The sequence below is a fragment of the Apteryx mantelli genome, chromosome 3, assembly GCF_036417845.1.
Source record: "Apteryx mantelli isolate bAptMan1 chromosome 3, bAptMan1.hap1, whole genome shotgun sequence".
NCBI lineage: Eukaryota > Metazoa > Chordata > Aves > Apterygiformes > Apterygidae > Apteryx > Apteryx mantelli.
In genome coordinates this window covers 87,859,964-87,880,167 of record NC_089980.1, presented here as the reverse complement: position 1 = coordinate 87,880,167, position 20,204 = coordinate 87,859,964, and the positions used below count along the sequence as shown (strand labels likewise).

General features: G+C 35.6%; 1 protein-coding gene across 1 annotated transcript in view; it reads right to left on the bottom strand.

Moving 5' to 3' along the window:
• AK9 (adenylate kinase 9) overlaps positions 1 to 20,204 on the bottom strand; it is a 76,451-nt gene that overhangs the window by 556 nt on the left and 55,691 nt on the right. Inside the window, 13 exon segments of the mRNA XM_067294796.1 lie at positions 3,257 to 3,371; positions 3,973 to 4,075; positions 4,157 to 4,255; positions 5,362 to 5,531; positions 6,071 to 6,267; positions 8,925 to 9,145; positions 10,845 to 10,991; positions 12,195 to 12,396; positions 13,147 to 13,360; positions 15,221 to 15,439; positions 17,750 to 17,953; positions 18,273 to 18,287; positions 18,762 to 18,824. Of these exon segments, the coding sequence (XP_067150897.1) occupies positions 3,257 to 3,371; positions 3,973 to 4,075; positions 4,157 to 4,255; positions 5,362 to 5,531; positions 6,071 to 6,267; positions 8,925 to 9,145; positions 10,845 to 10,991; positions 12,195 to 12,396; positions 13,147 to 13,360; positions 15,221 to 15,439; positions 17,750 to 17,953; positions 18,273 to 18,287; positions 18,762 to 18,824 (1,969 nt within the window).

The following is a 20,204-nucleotide window of genomic DNA, read 5'->3' as shown; positions in this document are numbered from 1 at the left end:
GGACAGATAACAATATTCAGAAAGATCAAGGCTTTAGTAAACAAAGAAATAACATATATTTTCAGCTACCATCAGCTTCACATTCTTTGGGCAATGAGGGGCTGGCTCTAGACAGTGCCAAATTTGAACTAATTTGGGTAGCAGGGACTCTGGTGCATACATCGAAGTGGGTCTGTGTGGAGACAGCCCGGGTGTGGCCCAGCTGCACTGAACCAGAGCTCATATGTCTGTCTAGACCTGAGCTGGCTCCTGCGCTAAACTCCAGGTCCAGGAGGACATTTTTACTTGGGCACAACAGTGGACCTGAGCTTGTTTCTTGCATTCGTGCTGTGCCATGTCCAGTACGGTTCACTCTTTCAGAGCACAGCACACTGGAGGATTCATTGCGGAGACACCTGAGTAGCTCAGCCGACATTGCTCCTGTTGTTTAATACCACTCGTGCTGTGCTCCAGCTCGCTCTGCGCAGAGCTACGCAGCTCTCTCTGTGCTGCTTTTCCCTGTGCTCTGCAATGAACGTGAGCTGGAAGGGTGGAAAGCGGCTGTGCAGAGCCAGCTGGAGCTCCCTCTGACAAGCTGAACCTTTTCTAGACCTGAGCTCGCTGAAAGCAGCGTGACCATATTTCTGTGCCGTGATGTGTAAGCTGATAAGCTGGCCCGGACCCAACAGGCTCTGCACAGAGCCGTCTTAGGAATTTCTGCATCCTTGGCACAATTAATCTGTGACCCAAATACACTGCCCATAGCAAATCAAGAGCTGACTATATATCCCTGATAGTTCAGAAGAGAACATACATTTCAAAGCCAGGAACTTTACAATGAAAGTTGTGTTGTTTCTGTTCTTCCTTACCTCCCTGCTCTAAGCCATATTTTGGGGTACATCAGTGGTGAGTGCCAATCCATTAATCTGTATTATTTTAACTGTTACACTGAGGCAAAGGAGAAATAGTGATTTAAGGCAGCCATAGCCTAGGCAGCTGTTTTTCTGTAGATGGTACTTTACATCACAAATTATAACAAAAACTGGATAGCACGGAGAACTATACTATGAGACACATCAGCCCACTAACTTTAAAATGTAGGCATTCTACAATTTCTGAGTGTTTTTTCAAGCACAGCTATAAGCAGAGCTCTTAGAGGAGCCAAGTTCGAAGGGTGCTGAATCACTATAGTGAGGTATGGTTTCCTACTCTTTTCCAGGAGTAGATCTCTGCATTTGTGACTGATGGCCTGTACCTAAGTCTTCTTGGATATTGAAAACAATCCAGTACTGTTGTTAAGAAAGCTTCAGGAGAAACTACAACCACTGTTCCTTCTCCACTATTTAAATGTGAAATGAAGGGGAATTTAAAAACATTCCAAGGCACCACAATGTGAAGCACTTTGATCAATTTTTTTGGTAAAGACTTCATGACTATTCTGAAGAGACACACAATAATAATCACTGTATTTGCAAGGGACATTTTAGAGCATACTGGAACTCTCTGTCTTAAAGTTAGAAGCAATTCTATTCAGGCTTACAATAAGATAACTTGTAATCTTGGATTCTTATGGTCAAACCGTTTGTTACTGCATTAGGAGAGGAGTTTTGTGTACTTGCACAAACTTACCCAGTTCTTCATCCAGCACTAGTAATGGTTTAATGATACAATATATAAGCAAATTATTCCTAGAGTGGACATAAATATGTTAGCAAAGTAGTGCTAACAACAGAATGATACTACTCTTTGTGAATGAAACAAGCTATTGTGGGTAAAAACATAGTTTTGCAGGTTTGAGTATAGGGGCTTATAGTATGCCTGCATTATTCAGTGGTGATCCTTAACAAAGCTATACTAGCAGAAATCTGTGATAATCCAAGAAAATTCTGCATGGCTCTGGAAGCTGCATGGGAAAACACAGAATGCGAAGAACTTTAGAAAGATGATAAAACTTAGCATTATCTAAAAGGATAAGCAAAAACTTAAAATAACAAGAGACAACATAAAGTTCACCTGCTGAACAAGCTGGCTTGTAAAAGGCAAAATTGGTAGGCTGAAGAAGTGGTGCAGCCTTGCTTCAGAAAACTCTAATAGCACTGGTCAATATCTAGACCAAAGCCACTTGGCTGCTGAAATCCTGAAAGCTGGCCCTATTTAGGCTGATAAGATTTTTAGCGGCAACTGTCATCTTGGACTGCAAATCCCCCCTCTCCCCCCAATAGCTGATACAAACACAGGAGACAAAGTTTGAACAACTTTCCTCAGTGAAGGAGAAGGCCTAACCTCTGGCAGCTCCATGAAACATTTTACTTTATCATTATTTTGTGGGCTCAATCCAAGCCACCTAATTTTACTGGTGGACTGTTTGTCTATTTTACAGAAAAGTAAGGTGATCAGACTGTAGATTAAATTGAAAAGATACAGAGTTAAAAATAATCAGCATACTGATACTCCAAATCCCATCAATATTGAAATCTTCCCAGATAGTTTCACAAGTAAACAGACTGATAAATATCTTTTCATTTCACTATGCTAAAAACTGAAAAATCTAAATACATCTGCATGAGCATCTGGTCTTTTATACTGTGTAATTTAGTATATCAATACTGAGCTCTTGCAAAAGAACTAATCTTGAAAGTGACAAGTGTTCCATGTGTAAAGCTGCTTTTCAAAACAATTAGACCTCTTTTTTACATATTTTGTCCACTTCTTGTGGAAGATACATATGAACAGCAAGCTGTGCTGATATTACCTGCAAGGCAGGGTTTGTTAATAAGTTTTATCTGATGAGCTGATACAGTTGGAAAAAGAGAAGCATTCAGGCACCTAAGGTGTTCTTCAGATTTATCAAGCATTTCAACAGTCTTTATTACAGTGATCTCAGTCAATTTTTAAGACAGTTCAGGTTGTCCAAGACTAATTTAAACTGTGGTGCCACCTAGTTTTAAACACAGTTTTGCTTTTTGTTTCAAGCTACTATCATGCATGTTAGAAATGTTTCCAAGTCAGGGAAGTGACTGGTGATAAAATACCATTAAAATCTCATATTTTTATGAGAGATCACAAGATATCTAAGCTATCTTGTTAACCTTTTTTCTTCCTTGGTTCTTACACACTCCCAAGAGACTTGGCAATGTGTACTTAAGTCAGTATAGAGTAGTATTTTTCCAAACTGGAAGTCAGAAAACTACAGAAATCAGTTATCAACATTGTATCAGATGATTTACTGCATTTATTTGATTCATTATTTTTATAGTATGTTATTTTTATACCTTACCTTTTAAATGACAGGCCACAAACAGCAGAGCAGTTTTTTTTACACTCAGGAATGGAAACTTTGGCTTTAAGCAGCCTACTTCATTCAGAGCTTTTATTAGCGAAGTTGCTACTCCCTAAAGAAATAAAACATTTTTAAAAGACCATTACAGAGATCTAGAACAAAAATATATTAAAAGCCTGATCCTGTTGTCATGCAAATCCAACAATATAGTATGCTATCTAAGCCAGTGAATTGTAGAAGAGCACAGAAATAATAGAAAATTGGCAGGGAAGAGACCATGAATCATTTTTTATTTCCTATCCCTGTCTAAAAGTATAATCAGCTATCCTTAAACCATTGCTGATAGGCTTGTGTCTAACCTGTGCTAAAAATCAAAGCAAAATATAATCCTATTAGATACGATAAACTAAAGAGTCATAAAATTCATCATGCAATTTTGCAGCTTATTATTCCCCTCTGATGGTCTTACTTGATTTTTTCTATTAAAGTTACAAGCATCTATCATTTTAAAGCTTTATAAAATATCCTCTCTTTATTGCAAGTACCTACCTGAACACAATTTTCAATCAAATATAATCCCATTAGTAAAAATAATACTTATATTACACTAAAAAAACCCTCCCCCCCAAAAAAAAACCTGGATGTGGTATATTATACATTGTAAAATCATGGTTTTTTTTAATTTGCTTTAATATAGAGAAGCAAAAACTAGCCTGTTCAAGGTATCCAGCTAAGGGAAGTGCAGTAAGTAGTATTGGCTCCTTTACTGGAGGGAGTTTGCGTGGAAGCTTCAAATTCCAGTACTTCTCTGGTAACCTAACCAGATAAAAAGTAAGGACTTAAAAGATGTATAAACTATGACATGATTAAAGACTAAAATGTGAATAGTATATTCACCTCATAAACTTCTGAAGTTTTTCTTCACTTTCAAATATATATAGCTTATCTTGATATTTTACAGCATACTCAGTGTTGCCAGGCACCAAAGCTTCATATCTGAAGAGATGGAGCAACAAGAAATGTTAGGCATCTTTTGTGCTGTGTATATTCATTAGATCCTGGGAGCCTTCTGCTAATCTAGCAAGTATAGACATTACAAAAAAGGTAGCAATTGGATCATCTGTGCTTCTACCACATGACAGGCAGTTACAGGGCTCAAAATCTGAGTGAGTCCCTACCTCAAAATCTGCTTATAAGTGGACTTTTATAGTGCCTCTTTGGAGCTCCTCTGGCTAAAATGCCAACCATGCTTCTTCAGGAGACTAAGAAGGGACAGCACAGAAATGACTGTTATGGTTGTATCTCAACAAGAAATTCCTGCACACTGAGGAAATCAGTGGGGCTTTATAGTGGAGCTTTATAGATATCTTATAAAACTGTGATAGCTAGTTTTGCCTCTCCTTAGGTGTTGTGAGATTTGTTTGAACTTTGAAGGCTTACGATAGAGAAAACTCAAACTGTATCCAAGCAGACTACATCACAAAAGACAGTAAGCCAACACAGATCCTTGTGATTGGCTTAATGCTAAGCTTTGTCCCCTTTAGTCAGTTTTGCAGAAGGGGATCCAATGCATTTGATTGACTTATTTGAGTGCCAATTTAAGTAAATTAACATTACCCAAGACACAAAAGGAGAAAGAATCCCACATTCAAGGAACTTATGACTTACGTGTCTTTCCCTCTACAAGAGGTGATCATCTGGCCAACCTAAATTCCTACTACTTAGGTCTGTCTCTCAGCTCTGTTAAAGAATTTTTGAGAGAAACTCAACCCACCTGCTTCTTTCAATTACAGATGTAGAGGAACTGATGACCTTCAGGATGCTTCAGGTTGTGCCTCAGTCTAGTTATTAGAAATACTCTAGACCATGCCATAAAGGCAGGGAGTTGATAGCTAGGGGATATTTTTCAGCCTCAGAAAAAAGACTAATGAAGCATCTTTTACAACTAACAAAACGATGTTTTTAACACCCACTACTGCAATAAAACTAGTGGAGAAACAGAGCAGAAGTTTGGACAAGGCTATGTCAAATGTGCTCTTTGTATTCCAGGGCCCTAGGACATATAGTCTGTAACACAAGTTATGAAAACTGCAGTGGTGTACCTCTGTTTTCCATCTAGGTAAGTGACTGGACAGTATCCCTGCATTTCAGCACTTCTAGGGAATAAGGCCTTCACTTCTGCCACTGTCAGTTTCTTTGGTAGCATTTCTGGAGGTGGAAGAGGTTGAGGTGCCAGTGGTGGTACATATACCTCTGGTTCACTCAAGAATTTCTATAGAAGAAGAAATTAAACATTTTAATAATGAGAGAAGCACTATAAGACTGTTAGTCAAACTCCAAAGGACTGACTCATGCAATTTAGACACTGTTTCTTCTACAAAATCTCTCTTAGTGTGCTGGTGCTGCTGCCATGCTAAGCAGGTCATTTCTTTACCAGTTTACTCAGTACATCACTATCCACTCAGCATCCATCCAGTATCCATAGCTGTTATTAGCCACTCCCTACCCCAACCCTCAAAAAAAAAAAAAAAAAAAAAAAACCTGATGGAGGAGGGAAGAAATGGTTGCTTCAAAAATTAATGTTTGATCTACGACAATTTGTAAGAGGATCTTTGATTTGGAAGGACTCTCTGCTGCATTCTGTCTGACTGGACATTTGCTTAGCAGAAGTATACAGAACAATAGCTAGAACACCAATAACACTAGTCTAATTCAAATGACGTGGTGTTGTTTTTGTACAGAATCAAAGACTCAAAGCAACAATGTTCCTTCTCCCCATAATTCCCTCCCCACATGTTTTTGGACACTTACATCCAGTTCTTCCTGTGAAGCCATTTTGTAATAGTGTCCTCGAAATTCTGCAGCAAACTGCAGTGATGAGGTTACAGAGCAGTCAACCAATTCGTGTTTTTCTGCAAGGCTGACAGGGCAGTACTGTCCAAACTCCCCCAGCCGATACTGCAGCTCTTCAGGGGTGATGCATAAATCAGCAATGCTGGCTGCTTTTCCTGTTATTAGTAGTAATTAATGATAAACTTTTGTTAATGAAATATATAGAAAGCATAAAGCATTTCTATGTAGGAATGTTACAGTTTAGAAGATTATTGTATCATGTGAAAATGATATGAAATAATGAGAATTCAAATATTAGCAATTTTTATAAACTGATATTAAAATAAAGTTTCAACCCATTTTACTAATTAATTTTAGTAACATTTCTCTAGCATTTACTTAAGAAATACAGTAAGTATTAATGATGTGGCATACTGTACCTGCTTAACTTATTAGTCTGTTTTCTCTGGGATAGGTTTACTAGTGATTTATTGTTTCATTTCTTTGTGCTGCAAAGGAACATTTCAGCTATTATTTGAATTCTTTACATTGGTGAAAATGAGTACAAGGTGGGATAAAAGCATATCATTTATTCATCCTTGTCTTGCAAATGCTATGGTCTATCTGGAGAAATAAATTCAAGATCTTGCATAAAATGTCAGATAAAAAATTATTTTAAAAGGATGCTTTTCAAGCTTGATGTGAAAAAGTTACATATTTTTAAAAAATATTTCTTCGCTTATGACTGAAATTTATAAGGTGAGTACAGGCACAGAGCTGTAAAAGGTAAAATCAAAAGGTAGGTTTAAGATAAAGAAGTCTGCCCTTTAGTGGTAGTTAAACTGCACAGGCATATCTGAGGGGCACATTTAATCCTTTCTATGCTGCCACACGCAAATTCAAGTGGGAGCTATGCCATTTTAGACTAAAGAGCTTTTGGCCCCTCACTGCAGAAATTAACTTAAATTGCATATTTAGCCTTAATTCTGAATTTATAATAAATATTCTCCCCCCTTACTTAAGTGAATTTTCAAATCACAGTTTTTCCTGTATACTTTGGTATACCCTATGTGATTTTTTGTAATCACCCGAAGTTGAGGAACCTGCCATGGACTGCAAGACAGAGCTCTGACTTCTTTCATTCTTTTCTGTTACCCTGCTCTTTGGAAAACAGCCTCAGATTGTTCTGTAGCTGGTTTGCTCTTTGCTCACTTCAAGAGAGCTCTTCAAGATCTCTCCAGATGAGATCAAAGAGTCTGTAATGCTGCATGATATTGGGTCTGGCATTGAGAGGTCTTGGAAAAATGCACCACTCAGTGTCTGTACAACTGCAAAGGATAAGGTCACCCAAGATCTCAAAGTGCATTAGTATGCAGGAAAGTCTCAGGATAAAAATGAGAAAGCTAATGTGATATCCTGTATCTTTTAGTAGCTAGGCTGTGAGAAGGGAAACCTGAGGAAAATTTACTTTTTCTCACTTTTTGATATAAACCCTCAGGTCTTGCAGGCAATCCAGTTACAGATCCATGCAGAAAAACACAGCTCATATAGTCAAGATGGTACTAAAGAAGCCTCTGAATGTTCTGGCGTTGTCTTTGAATTCTGCATATCCTTTGTAACTAAGGCTCAGCTTTTGGTCTAATGAGCACTAACTAATGAGCACTCTTTTTAATATGATTTATTTTTTTGGATTTGATGTAGCTCTTGGAGTCAGTGTCTGAGAGTTGAAGACAGATGCTGATGCTAAGATTGGTTTCTGTGTTACATTCTGATCCTTGATGGCAGATATCTTCACCCGAAGCCCCCAGCACTGCTTGTGGGCATATAAAATAAAAAAGTTAAAACTGAAGCCAACAAGGAAAGTAAGTATGATGCTGCTTTCCTCACATACTTAGCCATTATTCTTTCGGATGACCTGCTAAAGACAAAGGACTACTGCCTAGTTGCTAGTTTTCCCTGAAGAGCCTCTGCAAATTAAAGAACCTGCAATCCATCTGGGCACTCTTCATATGCTCTCAGAAGGCAGATGCAACAAAGGAGTTGTTAGAAAGAAAGTCACCTTCTCTATAGCCCACCAAGTACTTAAAATGCAATCCAGTGCTTTACGCAAGCAGAACCAAGTCCAACTATTTTTTCAAATAGTTACTATTTTCCTATCTAGTCTCACATTAAAATTGACATCTAAACTTATCAACCCATAAAGCTACCTAGTAAGTGTGAAGACAGTGAATTTAACTTTAAAGAAAATTACAGATTTAAAAGATTTGGAGATGCTTATATCCATTTGTTTGCTGTTATAGCTGGAATGAATGACACAAGATTTTATGTTAGAAAAAGGCCTTGCATTTGGACAGTGATAGAATGCCAAGGGGAAAGGTAGAAGTTGTAATGAGCAAATCTAATCTATGGGTGGAAATATGCAGAAGATATACCAAGGGCACAGTGAAAACAAGGACTGTCAAGTTTTTAACTCAGAATTCACAAATAACACTATGTTTTTGTCTATACTAAGTTTTCAGCTGTGTTTTGTGTGATATCAGTTAATATTTTGTTGGTTAACTCATTTTCTGAAATAATGCATTTTGTCACATAGACCAGGTGCTAGATACATCAGCCTTGAATGAGGCAGATGTTGTGTGTTTTGTCTTTTCAGTGTTACTTTCTTATGGGTTTTTGTTATGTCTAGTAAGTGAAATATGCTATGAACCTTAATTCCAGCTGTACTTGGTATGTATGTGCCCAAGAATTAGCTTAATCCAGAGCAAGTTAAAACTGAATTTAAATATACTTATTACATTACAGCTTTACTTAAAGAACTTTGTTTTTCTTTTACCTTCTCTTATTCTTTCCAGATATATCTGGATTTCTTTAACAACCACTTGAACTTCCTGGAGTACTTTGTTCCAGATCCACCACTTGCTGTGAAAGGCATCAATTACACACCAGTTCTGATGCTCCTTCTCATAGTAAGTCCTAATTGCATCAATGTGTTGTTTATAGCAGGAGTTTCGAATAGCTAGAATCTGTGAGCTGTCATGTACAGGGTAGAGAGGTCTGAAGACAACAAAAAACAGCACTGATTTAATACAAAGTCTGAAGGTCAGATCATTTGACTGAATTCACATATAAATTTTAGGGCTCATTTTTACAAAATTTGGCATATTTGAAATTGTAGAGCTTATTTGAGAAGTACAACTTTCTTATTAAGAATATTTCCAGTTACGTATGAAAATAAACTTACCTCTGACCAGGCAATTATGAACAGGCAAGTGGATGTTCAGAAACAAAGAGCATAACTTTTGCTATTTATTTTGCAAATGCAACTCAATAATTTTGTAAAGGATTTGTAATATATCAGCACATATTTACTAATACACTCTATCAGTACACCATTAAATGCTACCATAGACAAAAGCTTATAGTACTTTTAAAGTGAAAGTCACTGTTCACTGAAAAACAGGCTTAATTTTGAATTATACTGTTGTTTGAAATCAAGAAGTAGCCACAATCCTTGGATGTATTTTGAAAACTGTCTAGCTGTCATATTTATATAAACATAAATGAAAATAATTCATCTGACCTCTAAAAATATTATGCAAGACCAGAAAAGGTATTTTTACTAGAACAGAGAAGCACTGACTGTCCTGGTTCTTGATTTAAATGGTGCCAAAGAAAGAGAAACTTCTGTTTTAATAGGATTCATTTCTCTATAAGTTGTACCTTTTAGAAATTGCTAATATTGCCCATTTTAATTTATTTGTATTTAAGCCTATACTAAGCCTATTACTAATGTAATTAGTTTGGTATTTAAATGATTTAAGTAAATACTTTTAAAAAGACAGCATTAATTTATTTTTTTGCAATGCAAATAGTCTTTAGGCTTTCAGTAAGCAATTAAGCATTGTACTGCTTATTTCATAAAATGAAAGAGACATGCAGTAATGCTCTAAGCTATCTGGAACTTCTTAGAAACATTTCCTTTAATGAGAACCAGGTTCTTATACAATTTAATTTTAAGGTGAATGTTCTGTTCTTTTTAATTCTCTGTCCCTTTATAAACTACTTACTGCTATACCTCAAAAACAACCAACAGCTTTTTAAACAAAATATTTATCTCCTTAGAGAAGCAAAGAAGAAAGATATCTAAATTGAACAGTTTAGCTGAGTAATTCATGAACTGTACACGTTATTAAAATATACATTGCTCCTATCTTTTAAAAAGGACTACAGTTAAGACTTAAAGAAAAAAAAGCTTATCAGGTAAAGTATCAATTTCCCTTATGATGAATAAATGATAACTTATTAAGTTATGATAACAAACAATAATTAAGTTGATGAATAATAAGCTTTAGCAGCAGAGTGAACTGGTAACATTTCTGATATGCAGTTTCACTAAAACTGCAGTTAAACTAAGCGGTGGGTGGACGCCATTGTACATCTGTTTCCTCAGTCCTCCAGTCTGGGGATCTGGCCAGAGCATGCCGCAGCTTCCTCTGGCCAGTACGTCTCGGTTTCCAGTCTATGGAAGTCAAAGCATTAAATTGTAGAGAAACTAGCACCCATGTAATTTCATATGTGGAGTTGGGAGGCCCATGGGGTATGCACCTGCATCCAAGAGCATGAAAGCCCTCCTAGATCCACCAACTTAGATCTAACAGCCTCTCAGGGTACAGCAATGAGGTAGAGCACTACAGAGAGAGAGAGATTACAATCTTGTGTTGGTAAAAGTATTGCTCTCAGGGAGCATCACTACCTATTCGTGCTTTCCTTATCCAGCAGTGCTCTTCTGAACACTTCCTTTGCATTCATTTCCAATTCAAAGATTTTCACAGGAATTATCCTAACTGATTGCAAGAGGTTTACTTGTTTTCTTGTTAGAGGATACCCATCAATAACAACTCTGCATACAAACAGAAACAGAAAGACAGCTTTTCTAAAAGGTTGGTTCTTAATTAATTATTCACAAATAATTAATTTGTGCTACAAATATTCACAATACATTCTCAATAGACACAAAAGTCTACTCCCATGCCATCAAGTTCAGTGCTGCCCTGATTTATTAGACACAGTCTTCACCCCAAAGAATTTACAAACAAATTAAAATTAAAAAATTGCAAGTAGATGGAATAAGAAATGGTAAAGAGCAAAGGAAATACACAAAGGGTAAAAGTTATAGGAACGTAAGCGGACAGCTCTGACTTACCAGAATGGTGGAGTTTTCAGTTCTGACACAACAGTTATGCAGAAGTTTAGTTTTAAGTATGGGGAATTTCCATATGGATTAGGAGAAGCAGTTTTCAAAGTGAAAAATAAAATAATTTATAGTACTTGAACCATTTTTTAAATCACATTGAAAAAAACTTTTTTCACATATTATGCAATACTGGGGCAAAATATTCTGAAACACTATTCCAATAATTAACATGGAAGAAAAGTTGAAAGAATTCTGATCTCAGGCTCAAATAATTTTCAGAGATTGGTCTGGAATTACCTTTTTCTGTTAAAATTCTCCTTTTTCAGGAGAGGAGTTGAAGTTCATTAAATTGATAATGAAACAAAATGCTTTTTCAAGTTAGCCCAGTTTGACAGGTGTTGGGGGTAGAGCCTAAGAAATCTGTATCCCCTAAGAAATGAGGTGGAAAGAATCAGTTTTCTGCTCCTCCTTAATATCTTCAACTGTTAACAAAACCAGAAAAAAGCTGGAGTACTGAACCACCAGTGTGCATTACTGGAGAGAATCAGATCAGTTTGAGTTGGTACAAGAATAGCTATGAGAGAGAGAAAATGGCAGTGCTCAATGGATAATGAAATTCTGGATTCTGGCTGAAAAAAGGCTAACTTTCATAAAACATATTACTTGAATTTACTGGAACACACTCACTTGAAAATTGCAGAAAATTATGTTTCAGACTGCTTTTCCAGAGTAACATGGAGACCCTATTTTACACTTCATTTTGGACAGACAGATTATTTTCTTAATGAATAAACCACTGATGTGTTCTACTGAAACAGTTTGTTTCCCAGTGATAACATGAGAATCACTGCCTATGAAAGGACAGGCATACCTTGAAAAAAACCCTCAAAACCCAAGCAAGACTCTTACCCCGCAGTAGTACACGTGTGATTCATCAGAGTCACATCTAGAGCCTGGACAGCCAGTTCATCAGGTACAGTCAGTCCTTTATGAAGATGCCATTTTATCATAAGTGCCAACTCACTTTCTGGCTGGTCGTTTAACACCAGCCGTATGGCGTCTCCCACAGTCAGGCGCAGTAATCCATACACACTTGCAAATTTCTTGGCAACTGCAGAACATTTAGACTTCAACACTCAACTTTCACATAAGCAACATCACAACCTAGTAGTCTGTTAAAGTAAGTCCTCAGTCTTAGAAACTAAGTGTTCAGCTCATACCCTGGGTCATTTCCAATGCAGAATCTTGGTAAGTGGGTACCTAAATCTGCTTAAGGGGCTAAAGGGCCTGATCCTTTAGCTTTGTGCAGTGCATGCCTAAAGCACTAATAGCATTCAATTCAGCACAAAGCACAGCAGCCATTATCAATTTTATTCAAATATATGTTAGAAAATATGCTACCACTGCCCACAGAATAGCTTAGCTGTTAGATCACTTATCCAGGAAGCAGGAAGTATGGTTATAATTCTCCTTAATATGAAATGACTTAAACCCATCTCTTCCATTTCTAACAGCCTGTCCTAACCATTAAGTTCTGGTGTAAGCTGTATCTTCTCCTCTAGTTGAAGGCAGAGACCTGTGGATTGAGAGAGTCATGGAAGGAGACAGAGAGAAGGAGTGGGGAGAGAGAGGGAAAATCCTGTTTCATAATCTAGAAATTAGGAAACAGGCTGGAGAATGCAGTGTTTTTGGTTCTGGTCCTTGATCCTAGGAATATTTCTTCATTTTATGTTGCATCATATTGGTTAAAGGAAATGAGAAACAATTAGAAAATAATCAGAAATATGCAAGAGTTATAAATAATACTAGTTCAGATTTTCTAAGTGCCATCTTCTGTCTTACAGATAATAATAGCTCCTACCTGTAGTCTTCCCAGATTTTGGAGGTCCAACAATTGCAATCTTAATTGGTGTGGCTGGTTTAGGTTTTGGCTGACGGATATATTTGATGGGATTTTTCATAAATGTTTCTTTATTTTCTTTACTTGAAAAGAAATAAATATATTGTCGATGGATTACAGGATAGACTGGGTTTTCATGGCTCTGGGGTGATTTGATTATATCTCCTTCACTTAGCTGTAGCATACACAAAATAGGAAATAGTTAATTAGGTTTGACATAGCCTCTTCTTCTTCCATCCTACGGAAGTGGCTTCATGGGCAGGTAGATGATTATCAGCTACTGGAAAAGCAAGGCATCAAAGTGTTCTGAAATACCACCCCTCAGACATAATGTCCTGTTTGAGTCTGAGGAGCTTGCACACATATGTAATTCTTGTACAAAAAGATAACGTAAACATTAAAGAGAGAAAGATTATTCACTGTTTCCAGTAGGTGGTACCATAACACTTTCTGTCCATGAACAGACCGCAGTCAGAGAGATGCAATATTTTTTTTAATTTTTAGCGAATTAACACCATTTCTATTGAGGATAAAGAAAATTTTTTATTCCTCGTGCATTAAGAAACACTTATCTAATCTGTTTATCTAATCTGTTCCATAACTTCTTATATTTTTTCCTAAATTTAATCTAAAAATAATTGGCATATACTCTACCTGCCCTTCTACAAAGACCCTCTAGTCCTTAATTAATTTCATCATTTCTATTATATCCTAAAATACACTCAGAATGAATCTATTTCCTTTTCATTATTACCATCACTTATAATTCCCACTGTCAGCACACCACCCTGATTTCATCTCGTAGCTTTTTAGGACTTCCTTCTTTCTTCTAATTGATTTTTTTTTTTTTTTTTTTTGGTAAGAGTACACCATACATTATGAACTGGAGTAACAAAAACGTAGTGAAATTTATTAAGAAAAAGTGCAAGGTCTAGCATGTAGGGACTAATAAGAATTTCACTTATAAGCTGGGATTCAGTAATTGGAAATGACAGAATAGAAGAAATATCTACTTGTACTAATCAATTATTAGATTATTAGATGCCAATTTGATGAAACCATGGAAAAGGCAAGTGTGATCCTAAAATATTTTAAGCAGCATTTTGACTATATAAAGCCCTAATAGGATCCAATCTGTGTACAGTTCTGATTGCCAAGGTTCAAGAAAGAGAAACATGATCTAGAACAGGTGAAGACACAGACCAACATGATGATTATATAAAAGGGGTTAGAAATGACTTGATTATTTAGCATAGCAGAATGAAAGCTGAAGAATGCTTCCTTCAGGACCTTTCTTGTTTTCCGTTTCCTGTTCATTGGGCTTGTTTTTTAATATACATTTCTGGTTCATTCACAGTCCAACCTGCTTTTATTTCTATTGTTACAAACAGAAACAAATGACATGAGCCCACTTTCTGGAATAGATATGAGTACTTTCTGACCTGAACTTTCCAGATCTCTAGTAAAATACTATGGAATTAAATTTATTGCTCTTCAAAATGTGTAAATATTAATAGCAAACAATTATTGCTGATGAATTACATACATTTAACATTTGTCAATTTACTTTTTTGCCAGTGACAGGGTTGGCGGCCATCTACTCTGCCTCTCCTTAAGTTCGTCCAGCTTACAAATTCAAATCTCAAATCCTTTCAGCTTATTCTTTCACTGCTTCTGAAAGGCTTTAAGAACTTCTGTGTTGTTGTCCTATGTTTACTGGGCCGTAAGAACTTGGCATTTTTTTGTGGCTCAGTGCCACCTTTAATTGTGTTGCTAATGCTGTAGCAAATTTTGTTAAATGTCACTTGGCCTCTGTTTAGCTGCAACACTGGAAAGACTAACACCTGTTATTACCAGTGCTTGCTCTATGTTGTATGTATTCAGTGATACAGTTTTGTTTCAGTAATGTGGTTTTCATTAACTTTTACTGGCATTACTTGAAACTGTTTCATAATATTTTCTTGTTTTATGTGAAATGTATTACTTAAAAGTATTAATTCTGGAAATATTCTTCAGCTATTTAAAAAAAAATTACCTTGACTGGATCCCACTGACCAAAAGAACTTGGATATTTATATGAGAAAATTAGCATCTTATGTGCAAGTGGCAAACTTATTGGGTAACATTTCTCAAAAATGCTTCCGCGATTTTCCACTAGAGGATTCAGCTTCCTATATATTTGGTAGCATACGATGTGAGGCTTTCGTCTTCCACTGATCTTGATTTGAGGTATTAACAATTTTTCAAGTTCTTCCTAGTTAATGAAAACACAATGAAATATTAGAATCATAAACATGATCAGATTATAATGATGAGCGACAGCAATATTTTCTATGCACTATCAAGGATTTTTTGAGTGTATTCTCAGTCATTGTAAATCAGTGAAATTTCATTTAATATGAGATGAGAATTGGCCTTTCTGCATTTTTACATTTAAGTTACAGTTAAGACTGTATTTGACTTTGAGGAATCTACTATGGCAAAACTAAAGTTTAAGAGGTATCTTTTATAAGAAACATTCAAATATCATTCTTTCCCCACTCCTCACAATTTACAATGGCTTATTTAGCTACTGCCTAAAACTATTGCTGCTGTATGCTGACTTATTATTTCTCAGGTGATTCAACTAAAATATAAAAATATCCTATTTTCTACAGTGCTTTTTTTAGGTACCTAAGACTTTTACAAGTGCTACAATGTTTTAATGTCATAATTTATTCTTTCATGAAAGACCAAAGTTCCACAATGCCAAAGAGGACCAACAATTAACAAAATTAATGAAACGGATAAAAATAAACAAGTCTTGAATAATGAATCAGAAATAGTAAGTTATTTAAAGTTATTTATAAAAGCATAAATGTTCTTGGAATCAAAAAAATAAGGGCAAAAATACTGAGTAAGCTGTAACTGGGGGTACTAGTAACATGTAGTACTAATATGAAATTCTGTTATATGTTACTATTGGTGTGTAATTCCTCAAGTTACATATAATATCTATGTAGCTCCACAGTCTTGGATCTTTCCACTACCACTCATAAGCAGGACTCAATATAATAACAGTTTTTAAAACACTAGTCACCTCTGTTGTCACTGAGGATTATGTACTTCTTGAGAGAAACAAAAATTGTCCTCTTAAATGCTTGTTCCTTTTCTGGTCCAATTTTTCATGAGTTTACTAATGTGACACACTATAGACTCTCAAATGTCAGAGTGGAAAATGTTCCAAGAACTATAGTATTCCATCAGCTTTAACCTAAAACATTGTATTGCTCATGTAAAGGGATAGAATTTTCCCCATGTCAAGGCTGTTACAGGGATTTTTTATTGTCTTTCAATGGCCTTTTCCTAAATTCTTTCTAATTCCAGCTTTCAAATCCAGGTTATACTCAGAAACTGATATTAGCCACAGGCTTCATTCTAAACCCATAAAAATAAAAAATCCATAAAAATGTTTGGATACATGATTATATGTATTGTTCATAAAAATGTTCAGTAAAGATACAACATTTTCACTTTTCAAAGTTGATGTACTTTCAAGTCACCTTCCCCCAAAATTAATGGAAAGGGTGAATCTCTGGACACAAAACATTAATCTTTTCCACACAGCTTATACTTCCTTGAAGTGCAAAGAAAATTAGGAGTTTATTCTTGATTTTCCTGACATTTAATCCATCAACTAGTAAAATAAAGTGAACCTTGAATCAATTACACTTATGGTGGTGGTAAAAGTCAGATTCACTTTCCAAATCTTACATCTACCCCTTGGCTATCAATTTCTGTAAACTTTCTCTTTGGTCAGTTAAGAGAGGTTCTAAATCACATTCATTTCCTCCTAAAGTAAGATGCCTGGAGTAAGGTAAGTGAATGGCACCTATCTACTTACATAGACATAGTCATTTACACTGCAGATATCTGGAGTTAGATGAGATTATCTCACTGTAGATGTCACTGAGTTCAGAAGCACAGATCTGGGAGTATAGCTGTACTTAAATATTTGCTCTATATTAAATGGGTTTTATTTTTTAATCTGATTTTTATACTCTGGGCTATTTCAATTTTCTATGTGAAATCTCACATCTGGTTGAGTCCACATTCACATTTGAAATACATCAAATACTGGTTTCTTTCACTATTTAAACACATAAAATGTCCACTGATTGCAATAAGACTATGTTAATAACAACTGTACAAAAAACTTAGGGTTATCTAATAAGAGTAGTGACTTAAAAATGACATATGGAATTTTGTTCATATATTTACAATCCTTCAGTTTGGTTGCCAACATCAACTGGCTTACTAAAAAGGAAATAAAGACCCTCAAGACTGAGTGTGTCCACCCAAATTTTTATTTGTTTTTTCCTAACAATATTACTTGGTCTTATAAATTATATATTTTGTAAAATATATACCTTCTCAGTACAGCCTTCATCTTGCTTACATATTCAGATCATCATGACTTCAGCAATAGCATCACTCAAACACTGTAACTTTGAAATCTGACCACTAAAACAAACCAAAAACTCTTCTTCCCTCATACTATGATATGAGTAATTAAATAAGGTACCTGTACACCTTGTAAATTATCTCTTTGTGAATCAAACTTTTCTGCAATTTCATTTTGTATACGTTCAAGAGCATCAGTCTCCTGTTCTTCTTCAGTTTCTTCTTCTTCTGCTTCTTCTTCTAAAAACTCTTCTTCAAGTATAGCTTCAACATCCTCATTTACATCCTCATTTTCATCCTCATTTTCGCTGGTTTCATTATATTCCTTATATGTTAAAGCATATAAATGTAAAATATTCAGTTGTTTCATGTCTATGATACAGATGCTTTGAAGGAGCATATAGTATTTCTGTCTTTCTTTAGAAAAATCATAATTCAACAAAAGCTTTTTTTGGTAGCTTATCTAAAACAAAAATCTAGTAACTTCTAGAATAATATTTCAGAAGAAAACACAGAGATATTACATAATGCATACAGTGAAGCACTGTGCCAATTCCAACAGCACTTGAAAAACTGCAATGCTACATTGCATTTTTGTTGAGAGGAGTATTTTTTACATATTTGGTATTGTAGTTTGGCAGGACTTTGTTACAAACAAGCTTGTTAGCTGAAAGCATACTTGACAACATTTCATAAGCAGTCAGGTAGTTCATCAATGCACATATAAATATGTTTTGTAATTGAGTTTGGGCAGAAATCCTGGTACAGTCCTATGCAGGTTAATAATGTATTTGACAGAGTACTTAAAAGGTATGCCTGACTACAATGACTGGGACTACTCTTATGCTTATAAATTAGATATGCTAAACACATTTATAAGTATTTTGCTGAACTGGGGATCATATGAAGAATTCTTTTAAAATTGCTTTTAGTGTTGATGAGTCATCAGTTTCTAAAACAATTTAAACATATCATCAAATTATTTTGAAAAGTAGAGGTTTCTGACAATCTGTTATATTTTTACTATTCCAAATTGCCCTTAAAACTCTGTGACTAAAAACTCTAGAAATTTCTAAAAGATATGAATACAAACACTTCTATAGTAAATATTTTTAATTAACCTGTTTTCTTACCTCCTGCTTCATTTTTTTTTGTTCTGCTAAAAGTTCTGCCCTTCTTTTAGCAATCTTCACATCCTGTTAGTGAAAAAAGAAGATCTAAGAAAATAATAGTATTTGCTAATAAAAGTTCTCCTCTGAGAATTCTGAAGTGGAACTCACCTTTACTTATTAGGTGAGTTTTACCCTTCGGTAGGATGAATGTGTAATTCAATCAGCAGTATGATATAAAAGGTTTTAAAACTTTTGATTTATTCTTCTGTACTTATAATAGGTAGAATTGGTAATTTCACTTAGAAATGATGTTCTTTTCCTCTTTATAACTCTGTTTCCAGTTGCTTTTAATGTTACAAAAATATTATCTATGCAGCTGGAAATTTTGCAGAGCAGACATGTCTCTGTGTACTAGGTGAATATGTGTGTAAATTTCAGCAAAACTAACTTGGCAACTTCTGAGAATGAGATTAGAGGGAAAAAAAACACTGTGATTCTAAACACAGTGAAAATATTATTATAATCTCTGTTAGTAAACTACAGAGTTTCCTATAGTTGGTTTCTGCTGCTTGACAAAGGGATCAATGAGCCTAGCATTAAATGTGCGCTGTTTCCTAAGTCTTTATAAAACTGCTCAATTTTGACCAAGTTTTAAGTATTTGAACTATATTCTTCCATACATACTCAGTAAATACATGTCAAATACACAACGGCTAAATTCTAATACAGAAGTAATAGGCAGAGGCATTCCTTTCCATTCAAGGCCACTGGAGGTTGACAAGGATTCAACTGTAGTTGCTCTTCTTGCCCACTGTGATGCCAGTCACCTGAACTGAGATCAGAGAAGCTGAATATGTCAACACTGCAGGCAATAGTGCAATGTTAGAAACACGTTAGCTCTAAACAAAAAGTCCTGGATACCAGAGCACTCTAGGCAGAGCGGCAAGAAGCTCTGTGCAGGCTGATTTTCTTTACCCCTGTGACTGATTAAACTAAGGTATTGATGAACGATACTGCAGTGCAGACATACTCATTGCTGCGTGTCCTATTGCTGGCTTCTTTCAGTGGACAAGGAAACTCTACAGCAGCATCCAACTGCTCCACCTGCATTTTCCAGACTCTCTCTGTGCCCTCCAACTTCAGTAACAAATGAGATAATCGCACCCCCAGCAGTGTTGCATTCTCTCAGCACCCTCTGACTTGTTCACTGACTGACCAAAAGGATGCTATGGAACAATATTCAATGTGTAACTAAAAACTATATTGCAATACTCATAAACAAAAAGATCAAATTACCGTTATTCAGGAGATCTTAATTCTGGCTTTTCCTTACTTCTAAGTGGTGGTCTTTATGCCTTGATCAATTTGTATAGCTGTTTTGTATATCTGTTTTAAACAACAGCCTGTTGTTTTCCTTTGTCATGAGGAGCCATATTTATGCCTACACCTCAGGATTCATAGTAC